Source organism: Strigops habroptila, chromosome 1 (assembly GCF_004027225.2).
Source record: "Strigops habroptila isolate Jane chromosome 1, bStrHab1.2.pri, whole genome shotgun sequence".
NCBI lineage: Eukaryota > Metazoa > Chordata > Aves > Psittaciformes > Psittacidae > Strigops > Strigops habroptila.
This window is the reverse complement of record NC_044277.2, coordinates 63,138,861-63,164,847: the sequence shown is the minus strand read 5'-3', so window position 1 is coordinate 63,164,847 and position 25,987 is coordinate 63,138,861. Positions and strand designations below refer to the sequence as shown.

Genomic DNA, 25,987 nt, shown 5'->3' with positions numbered 1-25,987 from the left:
AAATACCATGTATCTGTTTGCCAAATATATCACTAAACTGTACACAAAAGAGCTGAATACTTATTAATAGCAGCAAAGAGATTGAATGCTAAGTGTGGTTATCAGTACTCAATTAATGTGAAGTAAAAAAAAAAGATGTACCTGGCTAATATGAACATGTTGATATGAAACATACTTTTTAAATCACTCAGAGCAGATCTAACTAGTTTTACTGAATTTTTTTGTGTAATGTATGATAATGGATAACAAGCAAGACTTGAAAAAAATATTTAACATATTAACATGAAAATAATATGAAAAATTATTCAAATAATACTTTGCTGACCTAACTGTCCATTCCCATTTTTGGGGGGTTACAGGGTTTTTTTCTAATACCTCATTCAAAAATGTCACGAAGTGGAAAAACTCATGTGGTTTGAATCTAATCACAGTTGGTTTACTGGTTTTATTAACAAGATTAACCAGCAGTCAGTGAACGATACGGTCAGGGTCGGTATTGGCAATGCAACAGATAAACCACAACATTAGATGTACATACAAATATCTAAACAGTCTTCTATACGCAATCCCAACGTTTTCTGATAAATGCACAAGCTGAGTTACAAGCAGACACCTCCTGCTCACAGGACTCATGGGTTTCCAGCACACACTTTCTTCTTGGAGTGGAGGTTCCCCTAGACACATGTTCTGTGAGACACGTGAGCTCTGTGACGTAGTATGTATGTCTGCAAACTGGTAATGCCCACACCAGTGATACAGCGCCCCTGAGTTCACACTTGCACACTCAAGGTGTGTGTCTGTGCGTGGTGCACAGTGTTACCAGATTTGAGCATATTTTCTCGCGGACAGTTTTTATTTGTCGACTCGTATATGCTTTTATTTGTCAAGACCCAAGGTGCTGGTTCTGTGTCTACTTTTCCCTCACTAATTCACCATTATTGACCATACATATATCATTTATTTTAAGGAATTGTGGTAATTTTATGTTTCTTATTGCTTTATCAATATTTTTTGAGTGAGTCATATCAGGTTTTTTTTATTATTTGCCTTGATACCCAGTCACTAATGATTACTAAAAATCAGAATTTTTATTCCACAGAAAATTGGGGGTGGGAGGGAGGGAATCACATTTTGAATTTAAAAAGTGGAAATTCTGGAGATGTGTGGAAAGGCAAAAACTAGATAACGTGTATTTAGAAGTGAAACATTTAGATTATTTTTAATGTTTATCATAGATCCCAAGTTTTGCATCCTATTACAACACTTAGTTTCTCATCAATATGCATGTCCTAAAGTTACATATTAAAAATCCCAAACTCTGCAGAAGTCGGATGTGAAACGAGGCTGGTTTCCAGTGAAAAGCATTTTTTCCTTTAGATCATCCAAAGATTTTTTTTCAAATCCTATCTCAGAATGTCCTGGTTTCCATAAATCAGATTCTTTTATATCAAAAAGTATCTCTAGTGGCCAAATATGCATGGTCAACATGGCTAAAAGAAGGTTGGCTTTCCCTTTTTCTAGCTTTGCCGTCCCTGTCTTTAGCCATTGTTTTTCCCCTAGTTTTTCCATCTGCAGTATACAGTGCATTTTATTTTTACTTCTTTGTTCGCTTTTGTGCAGTCTCCCTTTTTGACAGCCAGCCCATGTGGAGTCTCTAGAGGGAGAGGAGATTGTTCATCCTCCTTGTGATTACTCGAGCTCTCAGATTCAGCTACAGGCTTCCAGCTCCCCAGCTGTGCCTCTCTCATGGTCTTCTACTTGCTACATTGCTACACTCTGTAGTCTCTGGTCCCTCTTTGCAGAAGGAAATAATCTGTTCAGGGCAGAAAAGCTTTCAAACAGCCAAACCTCCAGGGAAAAAAAAAAGAGAAACTTCCAAGGAGTTAGGAGGGGCTGTGCAGGCAGAGCTTACTATAACTCTCAAAGTCACTGGCTCAGCTGAAACCAAGTATGAAAGTGAGGGCCTACCTATGAGTATGCTATGGGCAGGTGAGAAATTCCACAAAAAGCTTTTGTAACTTGTGTTCTGTCCTCCCTGGGCAATTTGAGAGGTTTTTATTAAAAACAAAAAATAAAAAAGAAGTCATTCTAGTTTTTACTCTAAAGAAATCAGGTAATTTTCAGTTTAAAAATCTGGTTTTCTCTGGGAAGCTCACTATGAGGAAAACATCTAGATGTGTCTTTGTCAAAGCTGCGGCCAGCTCAAGATCCCATTACTCCATCATTCTGTGCAAGCTCATCATCTGTTTTTTCTTAGGCCCATATTGCACGTATTATCTTTGATTCAGGTCTTGTCACTGAGGCCAGCTCACCAAGGCTATGTTCCTGTCTTGCCATTTTTCCTTGTATGAAAATTTATGGTCTATTTTTCTTTTCAGAATGCTCAGGGTCTGCATTAAGTGATGCATACCTCACATAGTACAATTTCTTCTTATTTAGTCTGAATAACATCTCTACATCTCTGTTCATTTCTGTTCAAAATGTTAATATTGGCTCCCTGGGTACTTTTTATAGTCTCAGTCTCTAGGTTCCCTCCACTAGTTCCTTTCCTGCCTGCACAGAACACAATAAAACTGAAAAAAAAAAAAAAAATAGAATATTGTAAGGGTTGTGTTTTTATATAAGGAAGAGATTGTTAATTCAGCATCCACATTTGTTATAATTGGAAAGAAGATGGAGGGAGGAGGAAAAAAGCAAGAAATCAAGGAATGAGGCAATTCTGAAATTACAACATTTTTATGAAGTTCTTTGAGTATTTTTCCCAAGGTCTTGAGAAAAACTTTGTCTGAAATGATGGTATCCATATTATCTACTGAAAATTAAACAGCTTTGTCTTATTTTATACACATATATATATTTATTTTTTATTTTTTTTAGGTCCGAACATGGATTCTTACAGTGGGATACACAACTGCATTTGGAGCAATGTTTGCAAAAACATGGAGAGTTCATGCGATTTTCAAAAATGTAAAAATGAAGAAAAAGGTGAGGGGAAGTAAACTCTTATTGCCCTGTTAATATAATTTTGTAGTTTGCTACCTTTCCTGGATGGCCATACTTGTGCTGACTGTGTTCATGTGCCACATTCAAAGATCCTGAATGGTTTGATATGGGGGCTTTCTTGGTCTCCTTTTTAGTCTCTGAGAGCTGGAGTTGAGCATCAGCTCTTCAGTCTTTATAATGAAAGGTGGGCAGTGGAGATGGCTGTTAACTGTCAAAGTGAATTTAGATCCTCGCTCTTATTTATTATGTTGTTTCAGCATCCAGAGGTCTCTTCTGGTAGATTCACAGATGTTATGAAATGTTTTCTGTATATGTCTGTTTGGGATACAGGTATTACACACACATCTCACATGGATTGGTAGGAGGAGGCAAGAAAAAGTGCTGCTTATACAGCTTGCTTTCTAATTGGGATTGAAATTGCATAAACTTACCCTAAGACTGATAGGAACTGAACCACAGGAGTTGTGTCCAGCATTTTTGGTACAGCACATTTTCTGTAAACGGTTAGTGCCAGCTTAGGAGTAGTACAATACTTCATGTATGTATTGTTCATTTGATATCTTTCCCTTGGACCTTCTTTTCACACATGAAGTGCTTTTAATCCTATGGTTTTATTTAAAAATGGGAAAACTGGTAAGTAGAAATCATATTGATGGAAAAAACATTAAAAGAAATGTGCATGAAATACAGAAATTATTATTAGAGAGAAAAGTAGTGCCAAATGCATTTCCTATATACAGCTGAATAGATTTATTCTAATAAGTGGTAAAAAGTAATTTACATCCAAAATAAGTACAACAATATTCCAAAACCTCGTCAGATTCCTGTTAGTTTCCCTCAGCATGTGGTCATGGAAGAGCTGTGTTGCTATTTTTTTGTTAGTACTATGTCATTTGTTCCACAGTTGCAACATGTAGGGAGTTGCTGTCACCATGAGATACACCTTTCCCTAAACAGGTTTGGACTTTAGATAGACAGAGAGTTAATTCGGTTTCTGAGAGGATTTATGTCTCACATAATTAAGGAAGTATGTGCTGTGGCTGAAACTGGACCTACCACTCTAGCACCTTAATAACACAGCCACCTAGTATTTACCACTGTTCATGTCAAATTTGCTTAAATTTTTGCTAATTAAATCCCAAACATTATTCAGTGTAAAAAGTAAGAAAGAGTAAATAACAAATATCTTTAACTAAAATTATAAGAAATTTCTGCGCCAGAAACAGGATACTCTGGATGGAGAGAAGTAGAGATGACCCTTTCTGCACTTGTACAAAGAGCCCACCGTAATACATCAGTCTATGCTACCAGAGTCCCATGTGTATTTTTCAAGGATCTTACACTTCCTGTATTAAAGATTTTTCACCAAAACTAAGCCAGTATTTTACCTTCTTGAAAAATGAAATTTTATATTGCAAATATGTTTTCAGCTATATTGGTACAAATCTTTGTAAATTAGTGAAGTTATACAAGATACTGCCAGCATAACACATAAAAGCTTTTACTTTATAACTTTTATTATCCTGAGAATTTTATCATTTCTACAATACATACTATTCCAAATAGGAATGAACAGGTACTTCAGTGGGCTGTCACTGGTATTTTCTTTACTCTTTTTTAGAAAACATTCCATTTTACAGCTTCAAGTTGCTGCTCAATAAATTTCACTGTCTGTTAATTAAACATAATCCTCAAATTCTATATAGTGTCTATTCTTCAACAGGCTCATCAACAACTGCAAATTGCAATTCTTTATTCACAGCTGGATTTTAAAAGTGATTGAAGATCAGTTAAAAAGACACTGACCAGCATAAGGGAGATGATAAACTTTCAGACATCTGGATGCTGACCAATGAGATGCTTTGCTCTGAATTATACAGGAAATGTCAAGGCTATTAGGACACCTTATTCAACATTCTGTGATTAAGCAAATAACACATTTTTATTCTGTAAACTGTAAATTATGGCTTTTCCACAAAATTATCTTCATTTGCTTTATTTGGATATCCCACTCCAGAACATGACCATGAATCATAAAAGACAACAGTTTTCTTAATGCCAAACAAACTAGCTATCCATGATAAATGTTTACTAGTCATACATTTCCTGTCTTTGGTTTGCCAGGACAAATAAAACTGGTTTTAAGAGTTGATTGAAAACCATGGTGTTCTTTACTTATGTCTTACAAGAAACATTTGCATTTTCAGCAGATGTAGTTTACAGACAAAATATTTTGTACCTATGGAAGGTAACAGACATTTTCACAAACAATATCTAAACTGACAAATAAGAAAGGTAGTGCAGCATGAAGAAGCACATTAATGTTTTTGAATTACCCATGCCATGACAGAACAGACTGGCATTTCAATATGAGGAGTACAAAGTTCCAAAATTAACTAAGTACCGTGAATCCTATTGATCATATTCATGACTTCAGTTTCCACCCATATATAACAGTAAAATCTCACCTTTTTGTACACCACTTTTGCCTGTCGTCCTGAATATTTTCATCAGGAAAAATTTCCAAAGAGTGCAATTTCTTCACAGAGAGGAAAAATCTCTGTGTGGCTTTTGAAAATACTGGTTCATACATTTCATGGAAGTGGGTATTAGGAGGGACGAATGTCGTGAGTGAATCTGTATATCTTCATCAGATAGTGCAAGCTTGCTTCCAGACTTTTACTGGGCACTTATCTTAAGTGTACAGCATGGGTTTGTGAAGAGATGAGTGGATTTCTCTCTCATTGTGAGAAAATGTATAGAATTATAAATAGTAATACACTATATTTTAGTGCAGTGGAAAGTGGAACTAAATGATTTAGAGTGTTTTAAATTAGTTGAAAATTTTTGTTAACTTCTATTTATAAAGCTGTCAAAAATCTCTTTCATTTTCACCCATTTATACATCCATTCTTTTGTTATTGGAAAAAAAATAAACTATAAAGTTCAGAATACACTCCTTCTGCTATCAGGCTAATAACAGACAAATTTTACAAGATTCCCAGAGCTCTGTTACCATTTTTGATCTTGCTGGGGCTCAAAGGAAGCAAATTAAAATGTATTAATTTTAGCTGAATCTGAAACAGAGGGGTGCAAGGGAATCAATTTTTGCAAATGAAAATGACAAAATCAGTAGGGGAAATAAATTATTTTTTAGTTTTAAAGAGGTTAGTAGAGATAATGGAAAGTAAAATAGAATCAGTATTAAAAATAACTGTAACACTTATAATTGAGGTGCAATTCTGGTTTTGATACGTCTCCTTTTTGTTGGTTTTCTGCTGCCCATTGAGAGTATGGGGACTCTCATCAATGAGAAATGGGGACTGCTTCTATGCTCCCCTTGCCAGCAGGAGGGCTAGCCATAGGTAAGGGGAGAGACAGGAGAATATCAGTGGCAGGAGAGCATGTGGTGTCCTGTGGCTAGCATAAGTTTAGAAGGTTGTGAAGCTTCTTTTTTGATGGGAACTGCGCTGTCTTAGGTTTTAGGGAGCATTAAAACAGTCTTGCATAGTGACTGCTCCTGCACAACTCTAGTATGTCAAATAAAGTCTGTTCACTTTTGATAAATAACCAGAATAGTAACAAATTCAAAGCAGTGGTATTTAAAGCCTCCATAAGCATTATATATTCTGTTCAGACACATGTATTTGACCATTTGTAAGTGAATGCAATAATGCATGATGATCTGGGTCACAATGTTGCTTGTTGCAGTTTGCATTTGAAAATTCAATACTTCTTGGTTGACATTGTTATAAGCTCGTCTTACCTTTAACATAGTACATTCAAGCTCTGTCTATTTGTACTTAGTTCTTTAACTGTGACATCAGGAGAAGGATGGTTTATGTTTAATTTTCACCAAAAATAGTGTCTATCTACTCAGTTACTACTACCACTGTAGACCTCTGATGGCATATGTCTTTATGTTGACAGTTGTTGCAAGGTAAATAGAGAATATAATTGCACAAGGGATATGTCATAGCATCTTTTCTTAAGACTTATGCTGCTGTAGTTTTGCCAACATTATTCTACTCATCAATGATATTTCATAAGCTTTTCTCTGTTCATAAATTTACTATGTGACTGTAGAATTCTCACAGATGAGAAGGAGTTAAAGAGCTTAACAAGTATTGAGATATGGGTACTATCACAGGCTTAGAAAGCAACACAGAAAAATGACTTATCGGTCCAGCCTGACTTAGCTATGCCTGTCAGGCTGCAGTCTGGCAAACGTATTTTCTTACATTCAGCCTACTAAGTCCTTAAAAGACTTCTGAAGAGAGCTGTGGTTTTCAGGCACTGCACAGACAGATAGGAGATTGTACAGCCTACTTTGTTGACACTAGAACGGTGAAGGGAGTCTGGTGCTGCAAGGGAACCACAGGGCCAAGAGGTCGGGAGCAGGGAAGAGACTGAGAATGAGAAATCAGATTAGCTGCTAAGGGCTTTGGAGGGAATGGGAGCCTGTCCAGATAAAAAGAATAGGGAAAAGTTTAGGATTATAGACAGGGAGAAAGACTTGAAAAAGGAACTGAATTTGGAATTCCCAGAGAATTAAAAGAAAATTGAGAGCCAGCAAAGAGTTGAAGGGGGCAGGGAGGGCTGTAAGAAGTCTTCAAGAAAGCTGTGTATGGTGGGATGTAGGGCCTGACTTTGGGATTCAAGTGGCAAACTCTAGTTGAGGGACTAGGTCTGATTTAAGATTAGATTAAGATTGTAATTTTGAGGCAGAATGGCAGGGCCGAAAAGTAGGGACATAGTCTGGGAAAGGAACATAGGAATGGGAAAGGAATAACAGGCAGGGAAAAGTTGAAATTAGGACTGGCCAGAATGGTTACACAGAAGTCTGGGCAAAGCATAGAAACTGAACACAGGATTTTAGGGTTTCACTGTTCTTTTTTCTATTACTAGGTATCTGTAAAACCTAGAGGCAAAATACGTGCCTTGTTGTCCCATTATGCTGTTGTACAGCTCATGATAGCTGCTAGTTACTCTTATAGTTCCAGCTGATGAGGTGTGCAAAGATCTAAAGGTTCCTTTTGCTGATGAGTGCAGCTCTCTCTATAATTGAATTCTCTTTCATTTTTTTTAAAAAGAATGGGCTCATGAAAATGTTAAAAGGCTTATGTTGTGGATAAGTAGTTAATAATTGAAAACCTACAGCTTGCTAGGATCTCTAGAAATGTACATTTGTTGCCCCATGTGCATTTTTAGGACACTAGTGCAGCCTTAGTTTTCTACAGGAGGCCAGTGTCATGGACGAAGCACAGTCAGCCTGCTCTGGGCATGCAATAGAAAATGGTAATAAAAGAGGCAGTTTTCTGTTGCAGTAGTTTTCATGTAAACCAGAAAAAAATACATAATGAAAAAGGCAGTAGCAGTTTTGGGAAAGGTGGTCTTATGTATAAGACAGTTAAGTGCCAGCATGAAGAAAAATAATTAATTGCCATAATTGTTTGTTATGCTTTAGAAATCTCTCTGAGCACAGTTTTCAGAAAAGAATAGCACTTGTTTTTGAGAAGCAGATACGTTACCTGAGTGAAGCAGAGCAGGAATTCTCAAACTTTTTACCTCGTTACCTTTCCAGTCCATTTTTTTTACACAAACTTGGACACCCCACCTCCCTAATCCATATACTTTACTGTCCATAAACTGAGGCACATGGAAGACTGGGAGGGGTAAGAGACCATCCATGCTCTTTCTGGAATGCAGGGCACATGGGTTGCTCTGAGCAACCCCTGGTCCTGACCCCTCCAGTCAGGGTGGGCAGCAGCTGGCTGTGTGCTCTCACCCTGTAGAACCAGCTGCAGGGAAGCTGTTAGTACCTGCAATGACACAGTGTCCCTGGGGGATGAAAAAACAGTGAGAAAAAAGCAGCTGGAGGCCAAATGCTTACAAGCTTATGTGCAGCTGCCTTCTCCTCACAACTTGGCTCTGTCTATTGCTATCCGCATCCCTTATAAACTCTGCAGCAAAGTTTATAGGATGAGTTTAATCTCTAGTTATAAACTTTTCTATAGGCTTTTCAAGCCACCTATGGAATTTAAAGTTTATTACAACAATTATAAAAGATTTATAATATCTTTTTCACAAAAGTCCTGAAGAGGTTTTATAAAAAGACACGTATTATCTTAATAGTTTAAAAATAGATGAAGGAAAGTTTTCCAGATTGTATTGTTTAGGGTTTAAGTCAGAATCTCACAGGCCACATCTAATTTACTCACTTAAATGCCTTTGTAGATGTAGTTCTGTATTAACATAAATGTAGATCATTTAACCTCATTAGTTCTTTCTGTAACTACTGCTGTAAAATACCTTTCCAGGTCAGTTTTCAGACTGTAAATATTTATACTTTTCCAGGACATTTTTTTCAATCTAGCTAGAGGTTTTTGTGTGTACAACAAAAAGCTATATGCTGGATTTCCCCTAGGATACACATGTATTACACTAAGTATATCTGAGAGATCATAAGTCTGAAACGAAGATGTGTCAGGATCCAAAAATGTGCTTTGGGTAACCATACCAACAGTACAACAATCAATTAGGGACCATCTGCTGAAAATGAACCAGCATATGGATACCTAAACAAATGTTCAGCATTATTGTTCAGTCTTTAAGCATAAGAAAGACAACAGAGGTTTGAAATTTGCTTATGTTTGGGATTTTTTATTTTTTTTTTTTATTATGAAAGTTTACCACTGGACCAAGTAATCCATAATGCTTACAGTGCAGTGTAAATTATTCAGGTATAGCTTCATGTGTTATTAATATATGGATATAGTACTTTCTAAAGTGATATAAGTGGAAATCAAATTTTTTTTTTTTTTTTCCCCCAAATAGCTCTAACTATATATTTTAAGTCCAAAGCTTCAAAAATAGTCAGTGTAATCCTGGAATCCATATTTAGATGTAAAATAAGCATCCTATTTTTCATAAGAGCTGATCAGCCAAAATGCCAGCCAGGGAACAACAGGAATCACATTTTAAAATTTACATTCATATAAACGTGGATAGGGGAGCTAAATCTCAAGCTCATGTCACAGAAAGAAGTTGAGCTAATAAACTGTACATCTAGGAGAAAAATCTCTTTTTGAAGTAATTTATGTATGTAAATTTCTGCATGGTACAGTTTGATAAGGCAAAACCTCAGTAGCGATGAAAACAATGAAAACGATGTGAAATATAACTGCTCACAAATGGTGCTACAACCATAAATTCTATGTATTATGAGACTAATGGATGACAGAGAAATAAAGAACATGTCGCTATACAGTATGAGGCAATTTATTCCTGAATAGCTTGAAATTGGATTGTAAATGTAATCAAGTGCATTGATGTCCCCAGCTATTTGGTAACGATGTAGTATGCTTTCCCACAGAATTGTTCATTAAAGAAAATATTAAAGTCTAGGTATTTTAATGTTATCTCAAACAATATCAGAATATTTCTTCCACATCATTCAAATCCTTTGTGCACTTTTTTCCTGAAGATTGAGATCCCTTTTAGCACTAAAGATGAGAATTCACACCCCTGGTAGAAATTCCTCCACACTTATGGCCTATGCAATCTTGGTCTCAGCAGATACATTTCTCTCAAAGGTGAATTTGACCTGCTGTGCTGATGGGATGTGCAGTTCTCTCAAGGCAGCATATCTTGCTTTGCTTAAGGTAGTGAGCAGAAGTTAACATGATGTTGAGGTTTGTTTCTAAGACTCCAAAACATTGTATAGCAGGAATGATTGGTTCTAATGGTGTCAACTTGGATTTCTTTAGTGCCATTTTGATTTTTAAGACTACAGTGGGTTTCATTTTTGTTCTTTCAAGAGATTTTTGTGAAACTAGCCATGTTATATCACTCTGTGTGTGGTTGAATTAGCAATGTTAGTAAAACGATCATCTCTCCATTTATCTAATACGTTGTAGCTAGAATAGAGGCTCATGCTTTTAAAGATGAGGATTTTTATAATTTTTTAAGCTGCCACTGAATCCCTCTCATTTTCTAACCTCTGTAAAGTTTCTATCTTCTGTTCCCCCTAGGGAACATACTCTTAGGATATTCCCCCTTTCTTTTATATGAGTTGGAAATGTCTTTTAATTGGATAGCTTCTCCTGGCAGCAAGGCATAGACTCAGCACATCCACATTTGCAGTGCAGTTACTGAGAGGGTGAGTCTGCCCAAAGATGCTCTGCAATTATCCTGAGCATGAGTCAGCAAAGACACATTCTAGAAATAGTGCTTTAGCAGGCTAGTGAGTGTAGCCATTTAATTATCAAAACCAGCTTTTTGATCATATCCGATTGTCGATTATTAGTAGCATACCTTGCACTCCACTATCCTGGCAAGCAGTAACAGTCATGAAGTTATCAGGCTGCAGGAGTGGCCACAGATCCTCACAGAAAGCAAATTTATTTTTTAATTCATAAGTAGATGTATAAATCAAATAAAATTAATTAAAAATTAATTAAAATAATTAATCAAAATTCATTAAAATGCCTCTAAACCAGTAAAATGTCTTAAGCTTACCTTTTTACTACCAGTGACCTACTGGTCAAAGATGCTTGCTACTACAAAATATGACTTTTAAAATGTTAGCATTCAGTCATTAAAAAAAAAACTAACATAGTCATAGTGTGAAAAGTGTTCCCAATACTAATCATAGAACCTATTATAAGACATACTTATAATAGCTGTTGAAAAAAACATTGCGGCGTTATTGGGAACAATGCATAATGTGTTTTCAATAGTCCTTTTTCCTCATTCCATTACACAATAGAAATTAAGAATGTATTACAGAATAGTTCTCTAAAATATTAATGGCTTTAATAACTCAAAGATAGATATTTCTTTTAGCCCACATATGGCAAAGTTCACCTATCTACCACTGATTCTACATCACTAGCCTCATGTCACCATCCCACTTGTGCTGACCCACTAAATGTAGGAGAGCAACCCTAAGATGCCTCTTAGTCATACTGAGAGAAATGAAAGGGGAGTTTATGCAATGGAGAGAATATCCTGAGCTTAAGTTTAGGAGTGGTTATATGGTCCGTTTTTCCAGCCTTGCAGGCTTTATAATTTCTTCCCCTAAACTCTGGGGGCTTCAATAATTGCTGTCAGGGCTATTCATTTAGTGGAATAAGGTCTATGAAGCTTCACAGAGGGATCCTTTAAAGAGCATTTCTCTCTAGAGATTCCATCTGAGGAAACTGGAAAAAAAAAAAAAATTGCTGAATAACATTAAGTGTTTATCCAGCTAGTGGCAGAAGGCAAGGGCCAGATCTGTCAACTAGACTAGAAAAGGTTGATCTACATAAAAGAAACAAGAATTTCTTTCTTAAACCAGAAAAAATACTCCCAAATTTTCAAGTAAAAAAAAAAAAAATGTAAATCTCAAAACCTGTAAATAAGTGCAAAAATACTCCTGGCCTTGCTATGCTTCTATGAATTCAATTAAACAAACAAAGGAGCAAGCATACAAACCACCAAGATTTAGCTGATAGATCTTCCTTTAAATTTAAAGATATTTTATTCTGAAAAAGGGAGGTGAAGTTCCTGGTAATAAACACTAACTCTGAAAAAAAGGCAGGAGGAAATGAACTATTCTGTCCATACTGGAGAGCTATTTGTGAAACTCAGTAATGTGGCATTCCGGAGAAGAGGGTAAGTTTTCATATGTAAGGTTTAGAATGGATTTCAGCTTTAAGACCTGGGTTATACACATTTGCAGTGTTGGTTTCTAATAAGGTAAGAGATAACAAAAAGTTTTCCTCAGCCTTAACTACAAAAAGCAAGCCTAATGTTTAATTATTGTTGTTTGCCAAATTGCCAGGTGATCCCATCAACTGGCTGAGGATAGGGTCCTGCAGGGCACAATGGAAGCACTTGAGAAAGCAAAAGAAAAAAAGCCCCACAAAAGGTCTGTGAAATTATAACCCATAGACGATTGATGTTGCCATGGCAAGTAGTACAGCCTGTGATAGTTCTATAAAATGCCCAAGAGTTTCATGAGCAGAAACTTCATCCCAGAACTTTAGACAGGGTTTATATCTCTTGTGATCAAACTGCAAGGTCCATGTCTCTTTGCTCATACAGTGATGTTGCTGAGAAGAAAATGGCCTACCATTTTCTGTTCTGAGTGAATTTGTTTTGAGAACAGATAGCTTCATATCCAGATATATAGTCCAGACTGGTAGCAGTGGCATTTATAACAGTGGGCAGATCTGCCAGGATGAGACAGATTCACCTATCCAATCACAGATGGTAGAAAATATTACTCACAAGCTGCTGTAAGAGAGCTTGGCTTCATCAAGGAGTCAGGAGCACTCGCAAAAATGGATTTTATTAGCTGCCGTGCATTTCTCCCAAGGCTGATTTACTCTACACTAGAAGGAAGATGAAAAGGGGAAAAATAAGAATCTTCCTCTGAAAGAAGAATTATATATTTGATTGTAGGGAGCATCAGTTGTTCATAACTTTCTTCTGTCAGACAGAAATTGTTGAATTCACAAGATCTGAGTCAAGACTCCTTCAGTGCATCTGGTGTTTCCCAAGGAGTGAATGTACTGATCTTAAGGAGTGTCTGTGGGTGGGAGTGATGGCTGGGGAGAGGGAAAGCTGGGCTTCCTGAGGGTGGAGGGGGGAGATCAGCAAGGCTTTAGAAATGCTGCTACTGATACACCAACAGCATTTGTCAGAGCAAATTTATGTTAGGAGAAACTGCTAATCACTGGCAGAAATGAAAAAATAATTGAATCTCAATGTCTCATTCTGAAAAGCTAGCATTTAGGTGAAGAGTTCTGCTTCAGAGCTGCATTACTGCAATGGTTTTGCCAAGGACCAACCAGAGCTGTGATGGGTGTGTGAGGCAGCTTTGGGAGCCCTGCTTTCAGCCCGCTCACCCTGCATGCAGCACTGGTAGCACTGGGTTTTGCAGAGCTCATTACAGCTGCACAGATCACCTCCTCAGGTTATCTTATGGCCTTTCTTTTGCTTGCCTTCCTCCTGGCTGTCTGGCAGAAGTAAAGGATAAATAATACCTGCTGCTAGTGACAGCTGCTGTTATGCATCTCTCCCCTTCTATCCTGAAAAGGGCCATTCACAATGTAATGCAGTAAAAAATGCTCAAAGAGGTATTCAAGGAAGAGCTCCACTATTTGCTGTCGTTCAGCTTTCATTCATTCTAATAATTATCTGCCCCCAAAAAAGGTTGCCAAACTTACATGTGAGCTAAAACATTAATATTGACCTGCGGTATTGCAAGGTCAGGTACAAATAAAAGATGCACAAAAGCAAGGAAGGGTGAATAGGCATGAGATTTCTTTGACCCCAATAGTGACTGGGTTGTCAGTATTACTGCTTTTAATAGGATCCTTTCACTTTTGCTTCTGGCGTTACTGTACGAGTTTGATTAATATTGCTAGGTGTTGGTAAATCTACATCTAATATAACCCTACTTTCACTATCAGTATAGTCCATATAAATTCAGAATACAGTGGGCTAGCTGCCACATGTTTTACCTGTGCTAGATAAAATGTTCACTATTTTTACTAGAAAGAAAAGATAAAGCATCATTACTGATGTTTCGGGTTTTTTTTACAAGGAACTTTCATGGTTCAGTAGAGCAGAGGGAAACATTTCTGTTTCTGCAGCTATTTCTTCACTTAGCTTTAAGTTTCTAAAATGTATGTTTTTAGTAGAATTAATTGTCTTCACAACCTCTCAGAGGGGGTGAGGGAGAAGGGTGAGATGTTTTAGAACAGTAATTTCTCTGATCCTAAACTGTACCCAAGATAGATGCGATGAATTGTCCTTTAAAGGCTTCTGCCTCTGCCCACTGGGTGTTGAAAGAGGCTAGACACATAATGGTTAAACAGCCCACTTCAGTAAAATAAACCCTATCTAACTAACTAAGAATATGCCAATAAAATAAATTACCTATTCATTTAAGAGGGAGAAGAAGAAATCTGGGTTGGGGTGTCTACATTTCACCTAAATCTGAATTCTCTTTGAACTTGTTTCTCCATAGTTTTCTCTCCTATGTCTCCACTCATATTAGGAGCAGCACTAGGTATGTTTCACCCAAGTCCTGTTTAGAGGCACTAGAAAAGAGATAAAAAATGGGTGGGCTGCTTCTACAGAGGGGAACCTGACTGATTAATAGTCCCTTTTCAGCTTTGATTGCAAATTGGTAAACGAATGAAAGGTTAGGCATAGTTACATTTTCCCAAAGAAGACAAGGGACTAAACCATGTCTGAGAATCTTTGCATAATATCCACTTTCCTTTTAGCTTAATGAGGAAACACATCGGAACAGTCTTCCTCCCCTTGCACTTCCCACTAAGACACCTCTCCCATGTGAAATTCTCCTTGCCAAACCAACCAGCAGTGAGACATACCATGGAAACTGCACCTTTCTCCTTCACCTGCCCTCTCCAGGCATGCCTGTGCTATCTGTGATGAGATGGACGTACTGCTTTATTACTGCTGCAAACACATGGAAAGCATGATTTTCTGATGCTTTATGATGATGGTAGCTACATGGATTTAAAGAACTGGTCTCAGGAAATGAAAATAATGCATCAAGTCCTTTAAGTCATTCTGATTGCTAGCCTTTGTTTTTCACTTAGTTTACTCCAAATGATTTATAAAAGAAACTAGCAGATTAACACAAAACGGTGCACAATATTGCAGAAATATCTTTCAAAATAAAAAATATATCTCACTGAATAATCTGAAAAAAAAACCCTTTCTAAAGTTCCTCTTGCGTTATTTGAAATTGTATTCAGTTTTATAATTTCCTTAAGCTTGATAGGAATTTGATGCAAATACAATTTATTCTAGGCAGGCATACCTGCCTCTCCTGTATTAAGATTAGCTGACACTTCTGGCTTTGTAATGCGTTTTCAAAATTCGAACAGGTTTATCAAATTGCATTGAAATAATCACAACTTCATTAAGCTGCTCAGGCTTAGTATTTTTTAATATTTCATTTGGATTAAAGCAGCTGTTTCTGAGAACCGAAACTAGGGAAAATATGTGGGTCTGCCCATTTTAAAACAATTTGGCAATATCTTTTGAATATTGGATGGCTGGTCATTGGTAGTAGAACTACATATTAATTTAAAAAACATGAATGTAGGCACAAGAGGACTAACATAAGTTAATTTAAGCCTGATATTTGAACATGCTTACAACTTTGCAACTGAAATTGTACTTGCAGTGTGTTTTTTCTGTGTTGCTATGTGTATAACAGTAGCAATAATGTAGGGATTGCATGCAGCTATACAAGATTGTAATACATGGTTTGGCTTGTTATTTTTGTTAGCAACACTTGTTTTCTTTTTTGAACCTAAAATACATGCAAAATTAAAAACTTTTTAAGTTGCATGTGCATAAAAGCGTCTAACCTTTGTAACATAGAAAAAATACATCATCCCTTTCTGCTCCCTGGGTAGCAGAGGCAAATGTTACACACACACAAGACCTCAGAAATGAACTTATCTTTTAATACCTCTCAAGTGTGTTTTCTACATCCAAGAAAGTTATGAAGAAATGAACACTGTAAATCTTAGTGAAAACTATCTCAACTCCTGCTACTCTGAGAAATGTACTGAACACTTTTCCACATTTGCATACATAACTGCAATAGTAGCTCTCTAGAACATTTGGGTTGTTTTACTTTCCAGGAGTTAATATTACACTTGGACCTCAATATTAATATTGAAGAGTCCTCCCAATTTCTTTTTAGGAATCAGAATGCACTTTAGGTACTTCTAATAACCATGAAACAAACTAAAATAATTTGTGTCTTCTTGCTTTCATCTTTTGATATTTCTGAAACTTTTCTTTGTTCGTTGTTAAAAACCTTTTTGTTAGCAACCTGTGTTTTTCTCCCTATATAGGAATAAAGCTGTACAGGGATCTATCTATGGCTCATGGGAATCTCCCCCCCTTTTTTCTTTCTTTTTTTTTTTTTTTTTGTCTCTCCAGATCATTAAAGACCAGAAACTACTGGTGATAGTTGGAGGGATGCTACTGATTGATCTTTGCATCCTGATTTGCTGGCAGGTTGTGGATCCTTTGAGAAGGACAGTGGAAAAGTATAACATGGAGGTATGTCCTCAAGCCCAACTAATACTTATGGTTGCATATTAATATCTACGGTTTTCTATAAGACCAAGATAAATATGCACTAAGTTATATGAAAGCAGGTCAAGCTGCGTATGTGGGGGTATAAGAAGGGTTCAGTTTTTTAAAGCAAATGAAAATTAAATAACTGCAACCAAAAGAAGTTGTATCTGCAGTTGAAGATGCCACATTTCTGTCACTTGTGAGGGATTTTAGATGAAAGTGTTGTAAACACAGGAGACTCCTCTGCTCAGACGCTCTATTAGAGTCTGTTGCAATAAATAATAGATTATCAGAACCCATTAGCAGATTTCAGTAAGAGGTCATTCAGGATAAGTGCAGGAGAGGTCACTGCTTAGACTGCATTCTTTGTGGAGATGTTCTGGAATTACACTACGTACTGCTATATTTATTTTCAGTAATAGCATGTGCATACACACATGCTGATTGTTCCTATTTTAATGTCATTCCATCATTCCCAGAAAGGTCATGCTAGAGATTTTGACAGGGAAAAGATAATAGCTTAATGCCACCTGTACAAGTTTTCCAGCATTCTGGTAGGTTGCTAGAAGTAGAGATTTCTGGACAAACTGACAGCAAGAAGCATGGCAGCAACAATACAGAACTAGGGAAAAAAAATCTATTTGTATGCAGATCCGCAGTCTTTGAGAGTGTATTAACTCCAACATGGAAGCTGGTGATATCTACAAACTAGGTTTTATGAGGACAATCTAGAAGTATTATTCTATTCTCCAATAGTTGGTAATCAGTAAGAAAAAGAATGGTAGTTTTCTCTTCTGATGTTAATGTCTGAAAGAAAAGATATGCTATTTTATTCCATTATTTTTACTTTGTTCTTATTTTGCAGTGTAACTCTGGAATTTTATTAGGATAAGATTTTGCTTTTTATTTTAGTATAATTTGTAGAAGATACCTTAGAATGATCCTTCCAAGCTGCAAGGGATGCCTCTCAAGAAATAATTTTAGGGTCTGAAAACATACCTCTCAGTTGTTCCCTAGAGTTTAAGCTTTATTTTGAAGAGACTTTCCAGTTACTACAGTTGCCAATAAAAAGTTGAAAATCTAACTGAAATTTGTCACAAGACACTTCTGCTCTATGTTTACAGAGCTTGAAACAACAGCAGCTTGTCAATAGCCTTGTTTACTTAACTTTATTCCAACTATACAGGAACTGATATTTCAATTGTTAGTGGTGATAACAGTTTCACTGCTCATATAAAACCAAACATATTATGATGAGTAGTCACAAAATCCAGTTGATTAGTCACAAAATCCAGTTGAAATAATGCTCATTTCAGTGCTGTGGTTGAATGAGTTAGAAGGACGACTTTCACTTTTTCCCCTGATCAGAGGTAAACCATAACTAAAGATATCTGGTCTTATCAGAATCACTTGAGTGAAATTTCTGTTGATAGTAGCAGTAACTGTGAAGTTAGCAAACCATAAATATCATATATCTGAAAAATAATGTTTATTGTAGTTCTAAATGACTGCAGTTTCCATCTGAACTTACCAGTGCATGTTCTTTGGTCGTGTGATGTATACCACTAAAAACATAGTGTATTTGTTCCACATTTGGTGCTACCTAGACCACAGGGCTGCACACCGCTTGCCTGAACTTTGCATCAGAACTGAAATTCTCTGCGAACTATGTAAGCCCATGCAAACTCACATTCACTGAAAGCACACACAAGAATGTCTAATGTTTTGAACACTTAGCACAAAACTGACCTAAACTTGCTGTTTCAGCTCTTAGCTATAAGTTGTGCAGGACGTTTTTTTAAGCTAATGGATTTGGGGAGTGAAGGTAATAAAAGTATTATGCAAGAAAATTTGGTCATTAAAATACTGTAAATATGTTTTTATCTTATATAAGCAGTCAGGTGAAGTGCAGTTTGCTTTCCTGAAGCATGCCTCTTCACATCTCAGAAACTCCTTAGTAAAAGCAAATGACAATTGTGTTTGCTTTTTTTATTATTATTGTTATTTTAGTTTGCTTTTTAAGTTTTAGTGTTTTTTAAGTGCATTCTGCAATGGTGAATTCTTTAGTTGAGGTTGCCTGAGCAGGTATTATCTTTTGTGTGTTTGAAAAGTGCTTACCGCATAGTAAACACTACTGGAGGCAAGTTTCTGGTTTATTTCAGGAACAATGTGTCACGTATATTCCGTGGCCCAGTTGCTTCTAAGAAGTAATTTTAAAGGCATATTTCCTCTCAGTTAAAGTTGATCTGAGTGATAGAGACTAAACTAAATGTAGGCTCCAAAGTTATGAATGCTTTTAGCCATTCTAGCTAATGAACTATTAGACTGCTGTTTTAACTATGAATGTTCATCAGCTTCCTATGTGACAGTTCTGCATTTGGCTACTATTGGGTGGTCTTCTGCTAATTGTGTCTTCATAAACATGTCAATCAAAGTAACCAAGACAGGGAGGCTAAAAACTGACAGTGTCCTTTGTTGTTTGGCATTATTCACAAAATAGTTCACTTGCATATAAACACCAGCAAATTATCAAGCACTTTTTAAAAATCCAGACTCCTTTTCCAGAGCTGTTTGTGAAGTCAGCCTACCCACGAGTTAAAAGCTGAGGATGGGCAGTCTACATCTAAAAGTACAAAAGGAAGTGAAGGCACTTGTGGTATCTCTCTGCCCCTGACAGAAGGAAGAAATCATATGGAATGTCATGTCTGTCAATTGCAGAGTGGTGTCTGGCATCCTTACCCTAAATGTCAGGTATCCTTATGAAAAGTACATCTATGGCTGCCATAAGAGACCATGTTAAAAGTTTTAATGGCTAAGCCATAAAGCATTCAGATCCTCCAACTATAAGTAGGCTAGTTATTTGGTATATGATATATAGTCAATAAAATCACTGGATAAAAGCAAACAGGTTACAGATAAAGGCAGGGAATACTTTAAAATTTCTGTAGCTGTACACTGATCTCCTGCAGAAGAACTGTAAGGTTCCCTCTGCATACACTTCATAAAGTGTACTGTAAGTTTGATTCTTACATAGCACAGAAGTATATTCTAACACAAAATGCATCTCAACTTGAAATAGCAGTGTAAAACATGGGAATTAATCCAAAAAGTTACCACTATTCACTTGTTTTACTTGTTGCACCAACTGTAACTGTTTTTCTTTTTCCTAATATTTCAGACCAGTGAAGAGACCAATCACTTCCTTCTTCCTATGCTGAACTTTAAATTTTCTTTTTCATCTTAATTCACCATTTTTGTCATAATCAGAATGTTCTGCAGATATGATCAGATCTTGACTAGGTTCCTATCAGACTAAGTGTCTCCCAGTCATGTGAACTGGAGTGCATCTTCCCTCACCATCCTGCCAATGAGGCTCTTGGCTCGACAGGCCATGTGGAATTCTGGTGCTTCTGTGTATGTGGCTGTGGAAGAGCTTTGCCCCGATGGCAAGGCTCTACTACCTTTTTCCAACCATCTGGATATTGCCCTGGTTTCTTAAGAAGGCAGTGTTTATGTGCAAGGGTTCTCTGTGTGTTTTTTCCTACCACCTGACAAACTTTGTTTGCCAGTTTCAGTTAAACCTGACAGATCAGATACAGCGCTTAAGTACCTAGCACTGCTACAGATTTGATGGAAACAGCCAGCTTTGTGAAGGAGAGGTTATGGTAGTGTCTCCCCTGAGAAAGCGTCACAGAGTGATCTTATCCCTCTGTCTAAAGACAAACATTATAAATGACCTGCTACGGAGGTCTTCACACTTAATTGGACACAGAGAATCCAGCCACAAGACAAAAAATACATAGGAAACCAATTTGCTCTAATTTCAGTTGCTGACTGATACACCTGCGTTGGAATGAAACCACAGTCTGAAACAGCAAAATCCTTTACAAAGTGGAATCTGTTTCTCCCTGTGAAATAGCTTTATCATAATTCAATTAGGTGTTTACTACAATTCAGTAAGTCTGTGTGCAGACATACAGTCACACTCATGTCTTGCTCATAATACAATGGTGTAATTCTTTTATTCTAGAGTTTAGCTTGAAGGCCTCTGACTGGCTTGTCTTCTCCCCAGAAAAGTATCTATGACACAGATTGAATCACTGTGGCCTTGTTAAAGTTTAATTAAAAAAAAGAACTCATATACTAGGGGAGATGGACTAGATTTTTTTAATTCCCAGGGAAAAAAGATCTTGTATTAGTGTTACACTCAATAAAACTAGCACTTTGCAAACTGGATCCCAATATTTATTGTAAAATTTTAAAACCTGTTTATCGAGGGCAGCAACCTTTGTATTCCTTGATGTCTTAGTACCAGTTACATAGTTACCTCTGTGGTGTTCCCTCTTATGCAACCCTATGATAACATTACCAATATTTAAAAATAAATAAATAAACGGAATACCAGTGTTTAAGGTTTCACACTGAATTGTCCTGGGATGGTAATAAACATGAAATGCAGAAAAAAAGCAGAAGAGAGAGTGCCATTTTAGAAGATGCAGAGGGAAAAAGCAGATCAATGAGACATCCTATTTGGGCTTCTAGCATTGATAAAGAGATAAAATGTGGAAACCAAGAATGCCCAACTTTATATGAGTACATTGCTGTAACAAAAATATTAATATGAAGGAAAGATTGAGTAGGCCATGCTAGTGGCATTTTAGTGAATTCTGTTAAAGAAAACTTAGGAGTCGACTCAGATTCACAAATAAATAATTTCAGTGAGTGAGGCAGAATTCCTATGCATTCGAAGGATATGACTATGCTATCGGACACATATTACTAACCAAAAAGCCAGAATGTCAGCTTTGACTGATATGCTGAGGGAGTCATAGACATTGCAAAAGCGAAAAATGGCTATGTAAACTAGACAAATGTGCTGCTGACACTTAACTCATTTAGGAGGAGCAACTGCTTTGTAATTCAACATATTAGAGAACCCACAAAGAGAGAATTAACCCTTGACTTCATTCTGAATAGCATACAGAATCTGTTCCAAAGTGTTGGTTTCTGAAGCACTTTTCTGTAGCTGCAAATACATAATTTTTAGCTTTGAAAAAGCAACAACCAAAAAAGATCAGTGGAGTGGTACTCAACTTCAAAAAGGCGAACAGCATAAAACTGAGGAAGCCTCTTAAATAGATGCTAAGGAGGACACTGTAGAGAGTTAAATCTTTGCAGGTGGCCTAGAGAGTATTAAGAATATCAGATTGGAGACACAGAGTAAATGCATGCCACACATCAAGTAAGACTTGAAAAAGAAGAGGCTCGGCATGAAGAAACAGCAGGAAGACATCCTTTAAAAAAACAAAGTTGTATCCAAATGGGGAAAACAGAAAGAATCTTAAATTCTAGTAAGTTAAATGTAGAACACAATAAAGCAGTCTAAAAAACATTTTGCAAAAGGAAAAAAAATTTAAAAAAAATCCTTCTCTAAATATTGGTAGCAGGTTTGCCAGGGAATCTTTGGGGACAATATTTGATCAGAATAGAAGAGCATTACTTGCAGAAAACAATCGTAGAATGATTAAATGATTGCTTTGCTGCTTTGTTCAGCACAATTCTTTGTGAAAGAGCTTGTGGAGATTGCTATGCTAGAAGCCTTCTGATGAACTCGCTGAGGAGTGACTCGCTGAGGAGTGACTGGAGTTGCTGGTAGGAATAGAGAAACTGATCAGAAATAAATCACTGGAAACAGATTATATTCTTCCAGGCTTTCTAAAGCAATTCAGAGGAGTAATAGTCAAACTACTGAGAGCAGTATGTAATCATTAGCTCAGAACTGCTTTGATATCTGAGTGAAAAGTTGCAAATGTCTTGCCATGTTTTTAAAACAGAATGGAAACCTCAAACTTGTAAGTTAATGTCTGTAGCACGCCAACTTATAAAAATTAAAATCAGGAGTGGAATTAGAAATTGATATGCTACATTGAGGAAGAGTTGACATGGCACTTGTAAAGGAACAAATTATTGAAAAACTCAGTGAAGTCCTTTGAAGAAGCCAGCAGGCATGTGAACAGAGGCTGACAGGGCCTGCAAGGCCTCCAAAAAGGACTCAGCAATTTCTTTCATCAAAGGCTCTCATGGAAATTAAATAGCCATGGAAAAAGAGTGAAGCCCTCAAATGGATATAAAATTCTTTAGAACAAGGAAACGGATTAGAGAATAAATAAATATTAATTTTCCAGTAAGGAGGGATGTAGCCTGTAGAGTCCCTCAGGACAAGTCTCAGTCCCTGTGCTGAGATTTGTGTTGTTCAGTGGAACAGGAAGTGAATCATGAGATGATAAAATTTTAGTGGTTATAGTAAGTTATTTCAGAAAATAAAAATGAGGGCTGATTGTGAAGAATTCTGGAGGGACATTGCAAAGCTCAACATAAAGTTAAATGGTCTTTCCTGATTGCAGCTGCAGCAGCAAACCTAAAGATTATTATCTTGTTTGCTATGCAAAGTTTATTGATATAGGGGAAGATGGGATTTTAGGTTTTGATTTTAAATTCAGCTGGAGGAAACCCATAAATAAGACTAGGTAAATTCAGTATGTCTTACATCTTTTTGAATAAAACAGAATAAGCCTGGCTTAAAACAATTACAGCTGCCTAAGTTTTTTATTCAAATAAATAACGGATTAAAAAATCACAATGTGAGCTGACTTGACACAACTCTGTGAGCACCCTGAGATGTTTGAGTATATTCTTAGTAGATGGAAGCAAGTTTAACAAGACTGGGGGAATAAATGTTGTTCCTGGGTATCTGAATGTCTTTTCTGTGAGACTACTTCTAGTGTAGTACCTGAAGAAATGGATATTCAAGAGATACTATTTGGACTATATGTGAATTCAACTAAATATGCAATTCTAGAAGTTACTTATGGTAGTAATGCCAGTCCACTGATAAGTGAGAGTTATGTGAACAAAACTGAGATGTGATGTAATGAAAACTCAGGAAGGAGTGCAAAAGAAAAGGAAGTGTAAAAGCATGTCTAAGGTGAGCATGGTGCTGCACCCTAATAGTTAGACTAGTTACCTGAGAGCAGAGGCCACCCAAAATAAAACTTTTCTTTAGGACAGCCTTTTGTCTCTTGGAATTGATTTGTCTCTACATTTTTAAACAAGAAAATATGTGAAAAATTGCATTCAACAGATGTAGATCAAGTATCATTTTCATAGAAAATGTTACTTAAGTCATAGATTAGTTGCCTCTTTGCTTTTTCAGGGTTCTTTTATAATCTTCAGTATTGTTTTAATTATTTTTTTTTTTAATATTCATCTTCGATCATATTGCTGCTATAAGAACTGGAAAATACTCTGGCCCAAAATTATGTACAGAGGAGGAGGGATGGGTGTATTTGCATACACATGATAAAAATATGGGAGTAACATAGGTCTGGAATTAGTAAAGATGTCTGGTTCAGATTCACGTGTTTAAGTAGAATTATGCAGATTCTTTGCCATTTTGAAACAATCAAATAATGTTATTTTCTCTTTCTGCATATGTATATATGCATAAACAGATGTGTTTGGGGGGGTGTTTACATTGTGCTGTTGGGCTATTCAGTCAGCTAACAGCTGGATTAGAGAGAACTTTGTCAAACGTACATTATGAAATGAAGAATATAATTGGCTGAAGTAGTTTCTGGGGGTGTTCAGCCTAATGCAGGTCAGAGCTTGTTAGTCAATTTGTTCTCTAAATATCATTATGCCCATCTGTTTCCCCTACTATTTTTTAAATAAATTTAATTTCTTTCCTTCCAATTTGAAATATTACAGACTGTGGGAGCCAAATGTCTCATGAAATCTGTAGCCTGCTTTCAAACCCTACCATTGTAGCTCACAGCAGGCGGCCCGCCATCAGTAGCTGAAACTGAGAACTCTTACTTGCATCTGCTGGGGCCCACTGGTGGCTGGCAGCCTTTCCAGGGAGAAGGAAAATGAATGGCCATTAGAGTCAGCTGTAAACCTTCCGCTGGCCCAGAGGATCTAGAGCAGGTCCAAAGACAGAGTAAATATTAAAGAGCAGAAGCTGGTTTACTTCTCTTTCTTGTTTGACATCAGTTTCCAAGGAAACGGAACAAAACATGAGAACTGGGAGCCAGCAGCTGAGATTGACTCAGCTGGTGGCTAGTCCTGCTTCTGTTTCCATGGAAACACGTATCAAATTGGCAAAAATAAAGAAGTAGGGCAGGGTCAGTTCAAAATGGCAGGATGAATGGCTGCTGCTTCAGCTACTTAATAAGATGAGGCTTGCTGGTATTTGTCCCTCTTCAGTAAGCAATTTGAATTTTAGTTCTGCCTCCATTATTCACTTCCCAATAAACACTACTTTCCAATGTGGGAATGTAGGAACCACTATTGGCGACAAGAGTTTGTAATTCGTCTTGCTCAGCGTCTTGGTTGCAGCAATGACTGGCACAAATACTTTCAGAGGTGGATGCTAGAAATGTGAAGTGCACATCTGAGAGTTCATCTGTCATGCTTGAATTTTCAGTCATGGTTCACAATGAACAGTGACTTCAAATATATGGTTGTGCATACCTCATAAATGGTTTATATGCTCAGTATTTGAATACCTTTGTTATTCTCCTAGATGTCAGTTTTTTCTGATTCTTGCTAACTTTTCACAGTTCAATGTAATTGCTAATTATGCACTATGTGAAGAACTTCCTTTTTCAGTTTTGAAAATGTTGCTTTTCAGTCCCGTTGAACATACATTATTTTTCTTTTAAGGAAAAGAAGAATCGAGTTTCCCACATTTAGTTTTGCAGTACCATTCATTACTATACATCTGTGTGTTTACTATTGAATCTTATTTTCCTCTTCTCTCTTTCATAGACAGTCCCGATCTTATTAAGCTCTTTTT

General features: G+C 36.7%; 1 protein-coding gene across 2 annotated transcripts in view; it reads left to right on the top strand.

Annotated features, from left to right (window-relative positions):
* The window catches only part of GABBR2 (gamma-aminobutyric acid type B receptor subunit 2), a 455,930-nt gene that overhangs the window by 305,527 nt on the left and 124,416 nt on the right, over positions 1 to 25,987 (top strand). For both annotated transcript variants that reach the window (XM_030507941.1, XM_030507951.1), the window contains 2 exons: positions 2,878 to 2,985; positions 16,990 to 17,112. In XM_030507941.1, the coding sequence (XP_030363801.1) occupies positions 2,878 to 2,985; positions 16,990 to 17,112 (231 nt within the window). The remainder of the gene's footprint in view (positions 1 to 2,877; positions 2,986 to 16,989; positions 17,113 to 25,987) is intronic.